Here is a 19,265-nt window from a genome sequence, read left to right on the forward strand (position 1 = left end):
AAAAAATAGTGTTCAAAGCGAAAAACATTTTATTCGACTACAATTAATTCGATGAAATATCAATTAATTCGGCAAAATTTCACTTTACTACAAAACTTTGTTCGACAAATCCTCATGCAGCTGGGCCACCGATCGCGATACCGGCCGATAGTACTAGTGCAGCCCACTGAACTAGAAATACGTATTTTCAGTTCAGTGGAGCAGCCCGGGCTAGCGTACGCCGTAGGGACCGGGACGTCGGACGGGACGCGTCAGGCAGCTAGCAGCAGGCCAGTAGGGAGCTGGAGCCGCCGCGCCGGAAGCACCGGCATGAATTTGGTTGGATGTTCGATATTCAAACGCGTGTGAAGTTAGACCAATATTCGATATTAAAAAATTAATGGTTTTGAAAGCTAACTAGGGGATTTATCAGGTGCAGCACGTCTCAGGCAACCATACAAACACTTGCTTACCCTAGTACGAGGACGTTTAGGGGACAAACGTCAGTAAAAAAGGGCATGATTTTTTTTTAGGGCCCCGTAGATATCCCTACGTAACGGCCTAGCCAAGGTAACCACGCATCACTTGTAGAACTCGACTCGTGCAACCAGATAAGCACTAGCTTGACCCGGCGCGTGCACATTTAAGGGGCTCAAATTAACAAAATTAAAGGGAATAAAGGGCTATTTAGAGCAATTTTTAATATTAAAAAAAATAATTTTTCAAGGGACCCCAAGGGATATCTCGACAGTCTAGCCAGGGTAAACACGTATCCTAAATTGTAGAACTCGACTCGGGCAACCGGATAAACACTAGCTTGAACCAGCGCATGAACATTCACGGGGCTCAAATTAACAAAATTAAAGGAATAAATTGGTATTTACAGCATTTTTTTTATTTATTTTTTTTATTTTTTTTTCAATGGGCCACCAGGGATATCCAGACGGCATAGCCAGGGTAACCACGTATCTTCACTTGTAGAACTCGACTCGTGCAACCAGATAAGTACTAGCTTGACCCGGCGCATGCACATTTAGGGGACTCAAATTAACAAAATTAAAGGAATAAAGGCTATTTAGAGCATTTTTTTAAATTAAAAAAAAGTATTTTTTCAAGAGGCCCCCAGGCATATTCTGACGGCCTAGCCAGGGTAACCACGTATCATAACTTGTAAAATTCGACTCGGGCAACCAGATAAACATTAGCTTGACCCGGTGCATGCACATTTTAGGGGGCTGCAACTAACAAAATTAACGGAATAAAGGGCTATTTCAAGCATGGGGAACCACGGTCCTGACTTTTCCCCAATTCCTTGGTGCCGGCAGTGGGTAGAGTAAAAAAAAGAGAGAGAGAATACAAAATAGGAGAGAAGCGAAAAGGAGAGATAGGAAAGAAAAGGAGGGGGAACGGGAACGAAAGAGAAGGGAGAGCGGAGAGGTCATATCATTGTATGAACATTGTTTTGGTAAGAAAATTTAATCTTTCAGAAAGGCTAATTTGAAGAGAAGATTAAACTTTGGAAAAAATGGATTTGTTTTGTACGGAGCCCGGGAGGGGACATGCATGACAATATTTTTTTAATAAGTCGTTCCCACCACTTATAAGTCATTCCCACCACTTATAAGTGGTTCCCACCACTTATAAGTGGTTCCCACCACTTATAAGTCGTTACCACCACTTATAAGTGGTTCCCACCACTTATAAGTCGTTACCACCACTTATAAGTGGTTCCCACCACTTATAAGTGGTTCCCACCACTTATAAGTCGTTACCACCACTTATAAGTCGTTCCCACCACTTATAAGTGGTTCCCACCACTTATAAGTCGTTCCCACCACTTATAAGTGGTTCCCACCACTTATAAGTCGTTCCCACCACTTATAAGTCGTTACCACCACTTATAAGTCGTTACCACCACTTATAAGTGGTTCCCACCACTTATAAGTCGTTCCCACCACTTATAAGTGGTTCCCACCACTTATAAGTCGTTCCCACCACTTATTTATAACTACCACCTGATGGCATATAATTATGAAGAAGGGAGCAGTACGCCGCGCCCTAACTCCAGGAAGCTCCGACGCCGAAGCTCTCAAACCAAGCCTGGCGAAAATCATCGAAATCGATGGATATAGCGCCAACGTCAACAGACCTGGGTACCCAACATTATAACAACAAGAAGAAGAAGCATGCTACTGACGATTTTCTGAGTGGGGTCGGTCATGCATGCCGAGGACGGAGACAAGTAAGACCTGGATAGATGTATTGGTACGTTTACTTTATTTTACTGCTTTTAACGCGACTACAGATCGACTATAAACCTTTATCCTATAGGCCTAGGATAGAGCGATTTATATTGAATTGAGAGTCTTCACAGTCTTGTAACGTTAGGTCTAATTAGGACTGACTTCGTTCCGACCAGGCCGGCGAAAAGGGTATCAACGGAGGGTGCCGCTGCATCCCCAGGCCGGTTAGCCATCGCCGGCGAGCTCCTCCTTCAGCGCTTAGCCATCCGAATGTATGCAGCTTGATTGTTTTGAAGCTAGCTATGGCTTGGTCTTGGCTTGAGTAGCCTTAAAGATCCAGACCGGACCCGGAAATGAAATTGATAAATTATATACCAATCGAAAGCTTTTAAGCTACTAAATACACCAAGGTATGCTTTTATGCATTTTCACCGCTTCCCAGCTGAGTATTTTGCTTAAGAATATTCCAATTATCGGGTTTCGAACCCCGCTTAGAAAATAGGCTTTATTGTGCTTTTCACCTGCCTCGAGACCGTGACGTCACGTTGTGTAAGAAGCGTCGTGATTCCATAGGTTTGTACACAGAAAAACTGGGTGATTTTTTTGCTTTCCAGATAACGCATTTCATTCTCTTCACTTCTATCACAGAGGGATATCACATATATTTTTACCCACAAGCTTGAATTTATGAAATCTGCAGTTTTGAACTAGTTTTTGCCATATTTTATTTCCTGCTTATTTGGCGCAGATTTCAATTCTATCTGCATTTAGATTATGTATAACAACTTTTCCTGACATAGCAATTTAGGCCCAATAAGAGCCAAACAAAGAAATCACAAAAAAGGTAGTGAATAGTTGTAGGTTTACAACAATTTGAACAGTGAATAATTTTGAGTGCCATTTTCATCCGAAAACGAAAAAAAAAAATGGATTCATAACATGGAAATGGAAGAAAATACCCAATGCTTTTGTACACAAACCTATGGAATCACAACCCTCCTGACACAACGTGACGTCATCATTTCCAGGGGACGTGGGGGTGCTCAATCGAAGCGTACTTTGGAGGAGCAGTTTCTTTGATTTTTATTTAATATTTTTAACTATTGGAAGGAGATATATGTAATATTTTTGGTATATTCGTATTGTATGAATCATTACCTTTATTTTGATGTATGATTGTTTTTACACCGGTCAGGGTCTTTAAGGGCTTGGTGATAATGTGAAATATTGATATCAATATTTCACATTATCACCAAGCCTTGAGTGACGTAGGCCTATAGCTCTAGACAAAAAAATCCGTCTGTTCTCCTCAGAGTCGGAACAGATTTTTCTGTCTAGCCTAGCCGACGCTAGTTCGGAATCGTATCTAGATTTGACCCATAACTCCGGCGTGGAGATATCCTACTAAAACATACCCAAAATCAAGAGTAGGCCCATAATAATTATTTTCTTAATTAAGAATACCTTACTAAACATTTATATACCGTGGTCATATCTACCAATCTCTTCTTAATATCATGATTAATCAACCTCGATCCATATATAGGGAGAGAGTTGGATCAAGAGAGGAATCGAGAGAAGGGGGGGGGGGGCGGGGAGGGGGTCCTGTTATAACTATAACAAGTCAGACATTTCCAAAGCTTAAATAATTACACTTCCAAGTACTGTTGTTAATGTGATTGCCAGCTAGGTGAGTTTAAAAATTAACGTAAACCCACACAATATCATTTTGAAATATTACTTTTCTTAATTACATATACTGATATAGGCCTAGATCTACCTCACCTTACATTTACCTCACCTTACATTTACGTACCGTCATCATATATATCAATCTATTCTGATTATCATGGTAATCACACCATGTGAACCTATCAATATAGAGAGAGGGGTAGAGAGAAAAAAAGAGAGAGGGGGAGAGAGGGAGAGAGGGGGCAACGGGGGGGGGGGGGGGTGGCGGTGGAAAAAAAATAAGCCTTCTCATAGTAAATTTTTTTTGGGGTGCCCCCCAAAAAAAATTGTGCTCACTACCCCTGGCGCCCAAGGGGGGGGGGTGGCGGTGGAAAAAAAAAGTATTCTCATAGTAAAAAAATTTTCGGGTGCCCCCCCCCCAAAAAAAAAATTGTGCTCACTACCCCCCCCCCCCCCACTAGGCCAAAAATCGGCCGGCACGATTTTCAATTTTTCGCACGAAGTGGGCCCCTTTTTAGGCCCCCTCCCTTGCCACCGGCTGGATCCGCCCCTGTGCTCAGTTAAGACAAAAAGAGAAAATAAAACTATAATGTCAGTCAGACGTATTCACAGTCGAGAAAGAGTATAGAAATGTGTTTTGCGTAGCCAGGGGGGGGGGGGTATGGATACTTTATGACAATGATAGAATGATGATCGTGGGCTGGAGGGATTATTTGCTATTGACGGGGGTCGACCCAAGTGTGTGTACACAAACATGTGGTACATAGCCTACTCACAATATCTCACATCTATTAATGTTCTTATTATAGTAGTATTCTTGTTGTTACTTTTGTTCTTTTTTATTGTCATTGCGAGTACCGGTAACTGGGCTTGAACATACAGGAAAAGTACATCTTTAATGTTCTATGTGACTATAAGAAACTTTGTTAGGATACCCACATAGCATATCAATGATGAAAGAAAATACTGCAGTTATGAAAATATTAGTGGAATATATGTGATATATCTGCTGTATAACATCCCATCCCTTCACATTCGAACCTGGTAAGGATGCATTATGCATACCCAAAACTTTTTTCTTTTATTCATCACTTTTCATTTATTTATTTCTATTCACTTTTCTTTCCATCTGCAGTATAGTCATCATGGAGAAATTGAAAGATTTCCTCAGACAGAGAGGGCTGAAGGAAGACATAATCCAGAAAATGGTTGAAGATAAGGTTAGTACCTGTACAAGAGTTGGCTGCAGAGTTTTGAGCATAACTGTAAAGAAGTGTTGCTACTTTTCTGCCGTCCAATGACAAAAGGGCGCCTGGGAAGCACCCTACATTGCTTCATCTCCAAAGAAGGCAAAATGATACCATCTCATCCATCTGCTGGAAATGTGATGAAATGCTGTTGGAGAAGTGATGCTTGGGGTGCAAGTCTTGTGTCAAAGACACAAAAATGCACACACACCCTAACACACCTGGACACATGTACACCCACACACACAGAAGACAAAGCACACATCTAACAAGATACTAAGGCAGGGTTTGAAGAGAGACATATACAGTTCAGTTCAACAGTTCAAATGAGGTTTTATTTCCAAAAATTCAAAACATAAAATGTCTTTTTAACAGTAATTTATGGACTAAATTTCGAATTAAAAAATGTCTACCCCCCCCCCACTCCCCCAACAAAATTTGTAGTGAATGCTGAACTGACATCATTTGTGGCCATGCCCTTTGATAACCCAGAGGGGCACATGAGATTTGAATTTAAAAAAGGTATGAATAAAATCAATGAATTATAAATATTAAGATAAAGGGATACTTTTTATGGGAATTTAAGAAGGGGAGGGGGAGGCTTTAGACTCCTCTCTTTCTATTAATTATAAATATTATTATTATTATCATCATCATCATTATTTTTATTATCAGAAGACCTATTATCAAATATCAATATTATAATAGAAAAGTCCTAATGCACCCATTCGGCAAAACCGGGGGTGGAGGGGGGTGGGGGCATTCCACGCAACATGACGCGACACTACCCACCCTTTCGCACAGTACCAATTTGGAGAAGAAAAAAACAATGAGTTGTGATGGGGAAGAAAGAACTTAATTAGGAAAACTACATTTAATATTGCACCTCAAAAAAAATATTCGCAAGTCCAAAATGCGTGCTTCTGATTGGTTGAAATTGAATCTCAAGTCCAAAATGTGCGCTTCTGATTGGTTGCAGGGGGTGGTGCACAATATTGACTTTTGGGGAAGATATCCAGGTGTCTATCATATCATATTATTTTATGTTAATTCAATATTTAGTAAAGCTAAGATTTTATCTTTTTGTTTGTTCTTATTAGGTTGATGTTGAAATAATCCCATTGCTTGATGATAAGAAACATCCCAGTACATCCCAGCATATGGAGACCGGGTAGCAGTGGTAACATTTTGCAAGTGTGAATCAGGGCCATCATACTCTACTAGTTCACCAAAAGCAGCAAAGCCATCAATGGTAGACAGATTAAAAATTAAAATCAAGAAATCTCAGAAGAAAAATATTGGTAACAGGAATGCAGAAAAAGAGGAAAGGAGGGTGGAGATAGGGTGGAAAGACTTTGATGTGGCCAGTATGGAGTACAAGCAGATTCGAACATCTAAGGGTGGCGGAACGAGGCATCTAAAGTTGGGGAAAAATGCAACAGCTGGCGATGTCATCAAGGAGGGGAGGAGACTTTTCTTTCCAGATAATATGTCATTCAGAGGTCATGTGGATGATTTCTATTTCCATGTGGAAGATTTTCGAGGAAAGCTATTTTCCGAGGGTAATGTAGAAGATCTGTACCTAGAGACAGAAGTAAAAATGTTGCGGATATATATTTGCTCAAAGAAGAAGGGAAAGAGTCAAAAGACATCCAATGACACTGACGAAGACATCTCATTCTATCCTGATGAGGCAGATGAGGACTTGGATGAAACATTACCAATGATTCCGTTGACTCCGGAAACGGGTATTAGCCATACTGCCATTGAGTCAGTAATTGATCTAACCCTCTTTGAATTAGTACCACAACCAGAACAGGAGCAGGAAATGGAGTCCGATCATGAGCAACCGAGCACTAGCAATGCTCCACCCTCAAGAACTGAAGGTCTTGCTATTGAGGAACCACTACTAACACAAGGTCTACAAATTCTGGGAGAAGAGTTGGAAAAGCGTTCATTGGTAAAGCTGCACAGATGCATGGTTATAACTGAACTCCTGTGTATTTTCAAAGCACCTGATATGATGACATCCCCTCTAAAATTCGAGTTTGTGGACGAACTTGGAATTGATGCAGAAGGAGTGTCGAGAGATGTTTACACAATCTTTTGGAAACAATTTTTTGAAATGTATGCTGATGGGGAAGATTTCAGAGTTCCAGGTTTGTGCCCAGAACTAGGGCCAGAAGAGTGGAAAGCCGTTGGAAGAATCCTTGTGAAAGGATTCATAGACCACAAAATTTTCCCTCTTAGAATGGCACCAGCTTTCGTCATTGGCATGCTATTTGGTGAAGATGCAGTCCTGCCTGACACTTTGATGGAGTCTTTCAAGCTTTACCTAAATGATGGAGATCGAGCTTGTGTTCAGTCTGCACTGTCTGGAAACACAACAGAGGAAGAGCATGAAGCACTCGTTGACCTCCTTGACCGAGAAGGTGGGCATACCATACCAAAAGAAGGGGAATCATTAGCACTTATGTTCCAGTTGGCGCACAAGGTCATCATCCAGAACGGGAGCTATGCGATACAGTGTATGAGGGAAGTTGTGACTCCTCAGTTGTTAAGCAAGCTTCCAACCCCCTCGGTAGTTCTCAGCATATACCAAGAGCTCCAACCTACAACAAAGAAAGTCTGTGAGATCTTTTCAGCTATTCCATCCAACCAGGAAGAGTCAAACTCGGTGCGTTTCCTCATGCAGTACATTAAGGGGCAAGACAAGAAAGGATTGAAAAAATTAATGCATTTTCTGACAGGATCTGAAGTGATGAGCGTTTCCAAAATAATGGTTCAATTCACGTCTCTAGAAGGTGCAGGCAGGCGACCAGTGGCACATACATGTGGGCCTACTCTTGAACTTCCAAGTACCTATGGAAGTTACCGGGAATTTCGCCAAGAGTGGGATTGTGTATTAGCATCAGGGTATATGAACTTTGATTTTGGTTAATGGTTACTGGTTACTCGTACATTTCCTCCAGGGTACTGCACAGTTTCAAGTTTAATCTTGAATTTTGTTGCTTTATATCTTAAATTAATGCGGGAAACTGTCAAATATCGGTGTATTGGCTTTGAGAAACATGAAGGCTTACCCAAGTTCAAAGTTGACTTCCCGTACGCAGCATACATCATTAATTAAATATGCAGCATAAACATAACACTACCTGACTACATTTTGCAGAAAATCCTTTATTTTTGTCCTTTATTAAACTTCATCAGAACAACTCATTGCTTTATGAAGATGAAAGTAGGCTGTCTTCTCTAATTGTTTACATTTATTAATTAGCTTGAAATTTGTAGGTGTGAGACATATGGCAGTGATAGCAATTGTGCATATTTGCAAAGGTTTAGTATTAAACATCTTCATGCTTCAGATATGGTGTTGAAACACCAAAAAATTATATTGAATGAATTAATATGCAGAAATCAATCTGGTATTTATACATACAATGTAGTGTATCACAAAAGTGTACTCTCAGAAAATGGCTTCCCAAGTAACTTTGGTACCAAATGTATAAACGTATTTCACCATTTCAGATAAATTTGGGTGTGCGTGATTCAGTGATGATCTCATTTTGCCATTACATTCACTCTTTGGTGGGCATAGACGATTTTTGTGAAAGGTGAACAAATCTTCTGTGTCACTTTTGGAAAATCTGTTTACTAACATTACCATAGAGACAACCACTTCCCGCTGCATTTTTTTTCTTGCTCCGAATATGCTTTGATTGGATGAATATAGATGTATGTACATTATTCAATTTTCCTTTTAATAATGAGCTCAAATTTATCAAAATGGTATTTGACATCAGAAAGAGACAAAATTGAAAACCAATCCAAAGAAAGAAGTATGTGCAGCAATAAAGCCCCAATTTAAAATAGGTAGATTTTATGTCGATTCACTCTTAAGTAATCGAAATGAGGTATTCTACCCTATAATTAAAATGATCTGTTGTTAAAATGTACATGATACAAGGCATATCATGTTCAAAACACTTAAAGAGAACCTTCATTTTGAATTAGATTAATGTAGGACCAATTTGGTTCACGAAGAGAGTTCAAGAGACTGTAGAATATCAATGTTTTTGTACAATGATGGTGTTAAATTCAATGACTATAATATGCCAAATATTTTGTACATTTTGATACACTGCACTTTGTTTTGATATTGGCTCTTCTTGTCAAAATTTTCCCTTGTTTTCATTGTATAAATGGGCTTTTTTTAACATGATGTTTCTATAGAAGAGAACCCATCTTTGTTTAATTAACAAGTGAATTTTGGTTCACTGTTTTGAGTTTAAATCATATTAGACCCAGGAATTCCACAAAGAAACACAGAACAGTCATAATATGATGTTAAAACCCAAGGGGGGGGGGGGGGGGGACTCAGATTTGGTTCTGATGGGAGTGTGTCGCTGAAGCCGCAAAACCCAACCCATTTTTGTCTCACCTGCATAGCAGAGTGAGACTATAGGCGCCGCTTTTCCGACGGCGGCGGCGGCGTCAACACCAAATCTTAACCTGAGGTTAAGTTTTTGAAATGACAGCATAACTTAATATGTATATGGACCTAGTTCATGAAACTTGGCCATAAGGTTAATCAAGTATTACTGAACATCCTGCATGAGTTTCACGTCACATGACCAAGGTCAATGGTCAATTAGGGTCAATGAACTTAGACCATGTTGGGGGAATCAACATCAAAATCTTAACCTAAGGTTAAGTTTTTGAAATGTCATCATAACTTAGAAAATATATGAACCTAGTTCATGAAACTTATACATAAGGTTAATGAAGTATCACTAAACATCCTGCATGAGTTTCACGTCACATGACCAAGGTCAATGGTCATTTAGGGTCAATGAACTTTGGCCGAATTGGGGGTATCTGTAGATTTACCATCATAACTTTAAAAGTTTATGGATCTGATTCATGAAACTCGGACATAATAGTAATCAAGTATTACTGAACATCCTGTGCAAGTTTCAGGTCACATGATCAAGTTCAACGGTCATTTAGGGTCAATGAACTTTGGTCAAATTGGGGTATTTGTTGAATTACCGCCATAACTTTGAAAGTGTGTTGGTCTAGTTCATAAAACTTGGACATAAGAGTAATGAAGTATCACTGAACATCCTTTGCGCATTTTAGGTCACATGACCAAGGTCAAAGAACTTTGGCCATAATGGGGGTATCTGTTGAATTACCATCATAACTTGGAAAGTTGATGGATCTTTCTCTTGAAACTTGGACATAAGAGTAATCAAGTATCACTGAACATCCTGTACGAGTTTCAGGTCACATGATCAAGGTCAAAGGTCATGTAAGGTCAATGAACTTTGGCCACGTTGGGGGTATATGTTGAATTACCATCATATCTCTATAAGTGTATGGGTCTAGTTCATAAAACGTAGAAATAAGAGTAACCAAGTATCACTGAACATCTTGTGCGAGTTATAGTAGTTTTCAAAATCAGCACTGCTGCTATATTGAATCGCGTGATGCAGGTGAGACGGCCAGAGGCATTCCACTTGTTAAGGTTCATTTTGGCGGAGAAGGGAACCCATTATTAGGGGTTTTATTAAGAATAATTACCTTTTTGTGCAATTTATCGACGAAATGGGCAAAAATATATAGTATAATTTTTTGGGCCAAAAAGTCGCCCATTAGAGCGTCACACTCCTGTACTGTGTATACCTTACTAGGCATGTACCCCCCTCCCCCCCCCCCGGTGTTCAAGGATATTGGATTAAGTGGGTTTATGAAGTGACATGAAAAGAACATTCAGGGTGGTGTGTTTTAATGTTGGACCCAAGGATATACATGTATCGTGAAGATCCAAGAGAACCTTCATGCCATGTTTTATTCGGATCAAATGGGTTTAATATGGTGTTGTGTTTTAATGTTATTGGTCCAAGGCATATAATGAAGAACCAAGAGAACCTTCAATTCGTTTACTTTACGGTATATTATTGGAAAAAGTTAGTTAAAGAAGAATTGACCCGTTGAAGACGAGCTTATTTTGCTATAACACACATTTCCCGTAGACCCCAGCCGGAGTATAATCAGGACTAGTCTTCAACGGGTTATTAGGACTTTCATTTTGTTGTGTTTTGACTATCTACCAATCTTGCAAATAACCATGAACATGGTAGGTAGGCGTATTGCTTTGAGAACAGTTATGGTGTTGTGTTTTAATGTTGTTTGGTTAAGGCATATCATAAAGTACCAAGAGAATCCTTCATGTTGTTAATTTTAACTGGACCAAATGACCATAGTGAAAGAACGTTTATGGCGTTTTTGTGTTTTATTGTTATTGGTCCAAGGCATATTATAAAAAAACAGAGAATTTTCTTTTGTTTACTTAAATATGTTATTGGAACAAGTTGGTTTAAGAAGAATTAATGATACGACTTTCATTTTGCTGTGTTTCACTATCTACCAATCTTGAAAATAACCATGTACATTGTCCCACTTGCAGATTCCATTGAATGTGTGTTTTTGGTAACATACATGTACTTGTAGGGCTCCACAGTCCACAGTAAATTTGTTTGGTTCAGTGCCACTTTCCATATAGGGTCAATATATGTTTTTTGTTTTAAACTTTGGGGCCTTAATTAGATGGTCACAAGTAACGCATACCCACAGCTGCTGGCCCATGCAGTGCCATAATGCTACTGAGTCCATGAGTCCGAGTTGTATGTATAACACATAGAACATCAAAGGCAAGTCTGGAAGATAATCAAGTTGATTTAATTACATGTAGTAATATGACATGAACAGAACAATTACAATATGTCCAAGGCGAACAAAGCAGTAAGAAAGTTGAGTATGAAAAACTTCAATAAAATGCTTAAGATGCCTACAGAGTGCCTATGTAGTCCTTATAGATTTTGTACCGAGATCTGTGTCAATCTTTTTTTCTAATTTCAATAAAAAGTTACAAGAAATCAATACTTGTCCATCACTTTGAAATGTAAACCTCCATTGACTCATTGCTGAATTATTTTAGTTCGACCTCGGTTATCTGGTCGGGACCGGCCTTCATCCAGATAATTGATTTGGCCATATATGAGAGACAAGTCCTAGACAACATGTCTCTATATAGAGCATATCCTATTACTTAATTAAACTGGTATATGAACAAACTTATACATTTAAATGGCAAGCTTTTGTTCCAGACTTGTTTCATTTTGTTTGTACAAAATTTAAATAAAACAAAGTAAGAAACTTTCCCTCAATCTTGAAGCAAAGAGTGAGGAAAAAAAAATTCCTTGCCAGATAGTGGCCAGATAATCTAGGTCAAACTGTGTACAAAACCAATGATTGGCGAGAAGGCAATTAGACTATGCTTATTTCCTTAAGAAGAACAAAAAGGAAAAACTTAAAACACACCCACATGAACAGGCATTGTTTGTATTCCTTGGTTAAGTTGGTTTGAACCTATAGCTGCTGCACCTTCAGACAGAATTAATTGTTAAGCAAGTGTGTTATCTCACGTCGAAGAGCTACATAAAGAAGTCGAGCACCGTGTCGGTCTCTTGGATACTCGTACCCAACTTCATTCATCACGATGCAACAGAGTTCAAAGATGTCTTCATCACATGGTATTGTTTTTCTGAAAACACATTCCTCTTTGCATGCTTGCATACGTTCCTGGCTCACACCATGCAGATAATCTCTTGTAGTGTACAAAGACGGCAAGTTGAACATGATGTTTGGGCGGCCGCTAGGAGCTTGGACGTTCCTCGATGGTCTAATGAGATGCCGATCCCATACATCTACCACTTCATCAAGCTCAGCCTGCAATTGAGATGGGAAAGAGATAAAACGGCGTCATTTAATATTTTAAGCATAAACCAGTATACCGTCAACAAAAGACACAAGGGAGGAAACATGAAATTTAAAATGTAAAATGTTTGGCAATATTCTATTCGGCACTGAAGCATGATTAATCATCTATGGCTTCGGTTACTAAATGCTATATTAAATCAGGCCCCTGAGAGCAGCACCCCTGACCCTTTGGAGGGGGGGGGGGCAAAGTTACCCTGCAAAAACGCCCCAACTTTTTTTTACATTGATCCTTTTGAAAGTTTGATCAATATCCAACTTCGTTACTTCTTGGGGATCGACATTCTCAAATGTCCAGAACCAGATCCTTGCGCTGCTTCAATTCATTTGCAGTGCGAACAAAAAAGTTGATCACTGTAAAAGAACAATTAAAGGCCTAGATCTATATGATATTATAAAGTAAAGTTAAAGATTTTCTTCTAATCTTAATTTCTGATTCTTAATTTTGGTCGATGGTCATGCAAATCTAAAATGGAGGTAAAAATTGCCATTGCTCTTACCTGGATAAGATGTAAGAAACAAAACCGTAGGAGATTGACATCTACGAAATTGCCAATGAAATCACCGTCATCTTGCAAATCGCGAAAAAAATAGATCCAAAATTCCATGCACTCCCTTCGAAGGAAGGACCACCAGTACTCGATCCTTTGATTGGCGGTGCTTGGACCTTCTAGATAACTGCGAATGCCCGCCATGCCATCTTCGTCGTCCTCACGGAAGAACCTTTGAAAGTCACGCACATATCCATTCTCGGTACCTAGATCCCCACGTACAACAGATGGACATCCTCCGATGTCTGACACCTTTTCTATGTAGTACCCTCCAATCACCTTCGGGTCTGATGAAGTGTGGTAGGCGTTCATCCACATTATTTTCCTGAAAAACCCATCGATGCAGCCATTAATGCATATTCCAAATGCTTTCAGTTTGTCGTAGCTGTCCAGATGCCACAAAAAGTTTGGCCCTTTGGATGAATACTGACGTCGCCTCAGTCTTCTCCTTCTCCTCTGAGTTGTCCCTTCTGGGTCGACAACTCCAAGGATTATCCTTACATCTTCCTTTTTACAATTGATATGATGTGCCCGACATTTTTCAAACATCCATCGGTAGCCATGCAGACGACCCGATCCCTCGACCTGCTTTAGAATAAAGTCTACAACCTCACCGATGTCACTGTAGTTTTTTCTCCTTGACAGGCCATGCTGTCTGAGCAGCCTTTTCAAATGACGGAAAGAAATTACAATTCCACACTCTGTGGCAAGAATCGTAACTATGTCTTTGTACATGAGTCCCATTTCAAAGCATATCTTTATCATTGCATTTCGTTCTTGCTCTCGTTCATCCATTTTTGGCTAAAATGGTCAGAACAAAGTCAGTAGTTTTAAAGAAGATGACTCTGAATCGACTCTAAATCGCTCTAGCATAGGCCTTACGAAGAATTTAGTCCAGACGCAGTAAACGAATTATAAGTGGTGGTAACGACTTATAAGTGGTGGGAACGACTTATAAGTGGTGGGAACGACTTATAAGTGGTGGGAACGACTTATAAGTGGTGGGAACGACTTATAAGTGGTGGTAACGACTTATAAGTGGTGGGAACGACTTATAAGTGGTGGGAACGACTTATAAGTGGTGGGAACGACTTATAAGTGGTGGGAACGACTTATAAGTGGTGGGAACGACTTATAAGTGGTGGGAACGACTTATAAGTGGTGGGAACGACTTATAAGTGGTGGGAACGACTTATAAGTGGTGGGAACGACTTATAAGTGGTGGTAACGACTTATAAGTGGTGGGAACGACTTACTAAAAAAAAAATGTTCATGCATGTCCCCTCTCGGGCTCCGTAGTTTTGGATTAAACGCCATATAATTATTATAACGTTTGCTTTAATGATCTATCTCAAAGATACCATATCAAATTTGTCAACACGACAATTTACAGCAGTGCGCTATCTTCAGCATCAGATATTTCACGTTCATGAGTTAACGGAGGTGCTGCAGTTCGTCACCTTTTATGTCCAAATTTCAGCAATGTTCATCTGTGTCCCGTCATAGAAGTAAGTTTCGTAGATTAATCAGATAATAGGGGAGATAATGTGTTGATTATATAATTATGTCAAGAAAGTCAAAGAGAGTTATTGACGAAAAACAGACGTAAAAATTCATTATAAATGTACACGTGAAAAGAGGTTGAAGTTAGAAGACAATTTTTTGGCTCAAAAGGCTCGTGTGAAATCTGATCACAATGGTCTTAAATGGACATAACTGAAATTTGTGTTATAAAGTAAAAGATACAAGATGTCTAAAATCTGAATATTCAATTAATGAAAAGCTTCAGTTGAAAGCTTTGTTTAGTTTTTTGGGAGCAATTAGTGATGTTGGAAAATGTGAATGTGAACATTTCCAGGAAGTTCAGTTCAGTTGGATTTATAATTTTAGCAAGAGCATGAAAATATAAGACTTCTTTTAGTGAGAATGAAGAGACAAAATATGTAGGTTTAATTTCATATTACAAAGTTTGTATTGATGTATTTTAAAGCATATCTATGCTTAAGACAAATTGCTCATTGTGAGGTGAAAGTGCATAAATTTATATAGATCTATACAAAATGATAGAAAAACATGGTCATGAGTCTGATACATGAACGTTTGGTGAACTCATGAAGTGTATTTTAAAAGAGTAGAAATAAGTTTCTGACAAAACTAGTTTAGTTCATGAATAATTGAATATACATTTAATTTAGAGAAAAGCAGTTTTAAAAGCTATTAGGGATTTGTTTCGGCATAGTTGGACTCAACTATGCGTTGATGGCGCCCTGCCAAAATTGGGCATTGATTTTTTATGCCTTTTATATAAGGAGTGATTTTGATAGAAAATAATATTGTCTGCTACATTCAGACTTTCAGTTGGTTTATATTAGTCTTAATCCATGCTTTTACTATAAACAATGAAAGTCAATCTTGGTCAGAATATTAAGTAATACTTTGATGGACAAATGTAAATGCATCAAGACCAGGTTACACAAGATATTCATATTTAAGTGCATGTTTTAATTCAGGATGAGATGACTCAAAATATGCTGTTTTGTTTTATCATTTCAGATTGAATAAAATCTACAAATCAACACTGTAGAAATATCTCAATTCCATGGTTCACATCTCGGCTTGTTCTGTACTATCCAAACATGATGTTTTTATGATTGTGCCTCGAGCATTAGCATGATTAGGGCGAAGCTCAATGCGTGATAATAACAAAAAGAGGGGGCACACCATGGCCCATGCCGAAACAATTTGCACAATAATAAGTCTCGAGCGAGCGAGAAAAAAAATATGCAAAAAATGACATTATATCTTTCATCTTTCTTTCCTTTTCCTTTTGTTATTTCTTTTTTTTTTCTCGGTTGTAGAACTTTTTTTGGGGGGGGGGGTGGGCAATGCTATGCAGATCGGGTCCGTGGCAATGACGGCACCAAGGTTTTTAACCTAGGAGTAGGCAAAATAACATTTTTGGGCCGGGGGTGACACACAATTAAAAAAAAAAACAGAGCGAGAAGCGCGAGTTAATTTTATTTCAAATGTAGTCCCTACTGACTGGAAAAAGGGAGTAGGACTAGCTGTTTGCATTAATTTGTCCATGAAGATGATATCTCACCAAATAAATCATGCAAGCCCGAAGAGCGAGCCGAAAAGTATCCGGGGATGATACCTGGACGTAATCACTTTTCGTAATCATGAACTAAATGGGTATCTAATTCGCTGAAAATATTTCGCTTATAAAAATAATGAATACGCAGGATATGAATCTCGCTAAAACGAATTATGAAAACTCTAAAAACATTGGATTTTTAAGCCCCATGTGAACAGATAATGTACTTATCTCAATTATTAGTAATTGCGAGCGCGTAGCGCGAGCGACATTTTGAATATTATATAATAAACTCAAAGATTTATATTAGTGACCAAAACTGTTGCGAGCTAAATGCTAACGGTGAATGGATGAGAAAATTTTCGAAATTTAAAGAACCAAAAACCGTTTCGAGAATTTGATTTGATTTTATTTTATTTCTGCACTCAGGATATTTATGCAACATAAAATCTAGGTGATACAATTTAGTTTTACAAAACAATTAAGCAGTATTCATAGTAAAGCGATGAAAGCAATGAAAAAATAAATATTAAAGGACAAGTCAACCCCAACAAAAAATTGATCTGAAAAAAGGGAGAAAAATCCAACAAGCGAAACACAGAAAATTTCCTCAAAATCGGATGCAAAATAAGAAAGTTATGACATTTTTAAGTTTCGCTTGATTTCACAAAACAGTTATGTGCACATCCTAGTCGGTATGCAAATTGGCAGATTGATGACATCACCCACTCACTATTTCTTTTGTATTTTATTATATGAAATATTCTAATTTTCTCCTCCTTGTCAAGTGAAACAAAGTTTTATTTCTCCCTGAACATGTGAAATTACCATTATTTTAACAGTTTATGGTTAGGTTAACTTGGTCCTTATTGTCAAATCTGTAAAAATTGTAATATTGTATTATTCAAACAATAAAACACAAAAAAAAATAGTGAATGATGGACATCATCGACTCTCTCAGTTGCATATCGCTGAGTAGTGCATTTAACTGTTTTGTGAAAAATAAACGAAATTAAAAAATGTCATAACTTTCTTATTTTACATCCGATCTCGATGAAATTTGCAGCGTTATGTTTGTTTGATTTTTCTCTGTCGATTCAAATCAACAATTTTCTGGGGTGGACTTTACCTTTAACAAGAAGCAATATTCAATGAAAAGAAAATAACAGTTTAAACGAATGCAGGAGACCGCCATCGTGAGCGGTTAAGCTTGAAAATGATGGCGGCCTCGTAAAATGGTACATCAGTTTCTCTCTTCATTGATCAAGTGGGTGCAATGCAGGTGCAGGTGCGGGTGGAGTAAAGGGCAGTTGAATAATTAATCTAAAGAGGGGGATGCATATGATTCGTTTTTTTTTTCTTTTAATAGTGGCTTTAAATGAGTATATTGTTGAACATGACTTAACGTTGCCTGGAAAGTTGTTCCAAATATCCAGATTCTGGAAAGTTGTTCCAAACATCAGAATTATGACAACGTTTACTATACATTTTTTTCGTCAAAATTTCGGGGGGGGGGGGACAACTCATTGGGGCCTCCTTCTTTGGTGCCGCTACTGGTCTGGGGTGGAGCCCCCGGAAATTCGTGATATTTTCAAACATTGCAGATACATTGCAGATGGCCATTTTTTGTATCAAATCGCGGGTAAATACAGCACATATTATATTAAGTTCAACGCAGTTGCGGATAATAAACGAAATATGTTGAGGCAGCACAACATAGCAAATGTGGAAAAAAATTAAAAGTCGCCAGCGAGCGAAGCGATTAGGAAATGTTTGGCCTTTTAAAATGATTTTGAAATTAAATTCTAATTATGTTGTAGTCGCTTTGGAAATTTAGCCGATCAATCAATCAATCAATCAATAGCTTTGGAATTAGTCACGCGATATCGTCTAAAAGAGACATTTTAGTTCATGTAACGTTTATTTTGTAGGGGTATAACTTCTTGTTGATTAATTGAATTGAAGGCTACACATGCAAAAGAAAATGTCTCCAAAGAATCATTCGAAGATTAGAGGAGCTTTGTACTCATATTATATGTTTTGACAATACGTTTTCTATCGATATACGCCCCCATCTTTTTTTTTCAAGAAATGACGATCTACAACAGACGGCTAAAGATATTCATTCGACCCAACCCATTCTCATTTTTTTTTGTAAGCTGATAAGACTTATTCTAGAAACAAAGAATGGGCAACCACTGAACATATTTTGTGCGAATAAAAGAAAAATACATATACCACTAAGCTTTCGGAACTATTTTAGTGGAGGAAGAATTAGACTGAGTATAATAGATCAATAGGATGTGCTCATGAGATGTTTACCGAGTTGCTCCCTAAATGTGCATGCGCCGGGTCAAGCTAGTGTTTATCTGGTTGCCCGAGTCCAGTTCTATACAAGTTAGGATACGTGGTTACCTCGGCTAGGCCGCCGGGATAACCCTGGGGGCCCCCTTGAAAAGAAAGGCTTTTTTAATAAGAAAATGCTTGAAATAGCAAATTATTCCTTTAATTGTTTAATTTGAGCCCCCTAAATGTGCATGCACCTGTTCAAGCTAGTGTTTATCCGGTTTTCCGAGTCGAGTTCTACAATTTAGGATACGTGGTTACCCTGGCT

The 19,265-nt window shown here is 38.5% G+C and overlaps 1 protein-coding gene across 1 annotated transcript; it reads right to left on the reverse strand.

Annotated features, from left to right (window-relative positions):
- Positions 1–10,345: 10,345 nt before the first annotated feature.
- Positions 10,346–14,307, reverse strand: LOC135155201 (uncharacterized). The gene is made up of 2 exons (XM_064104080.1): positions 13,504–14,307; positions 10,346–12,955 (listed from the first exon to the last, which is right to left on the reverse strand). The coding sequence occupies exons 1-2, from the start codon at positions 14,296–14,298 to the stop codon at positions 12,623–12,625; spliced, it is 1,128 nt and encodes a 375-aa protein (XP_063960150.1). The 5' UTR covers positions 14,299–14,307; the 3' UTR covers positions 10,346–12,622.
- Between the last annotated feature and the right edge of the window lie 4,958 nt (positions 14,308–19,265).

This window comes from Lytechinus pictus, chromosome 8, assembly GCF_037042905.1.
Source record: "Lytechinus pictus isolate F3 Inbred chromosome 8, Lp3.0, whole genome shotgun sequence".
Lineage (NCBI taxonomy): Eukaryota > Metazoa > Echinodermata > Echinoidea > Temnopleuroida > Toxopneustidae > Lytechinus > Lytechinus pictus.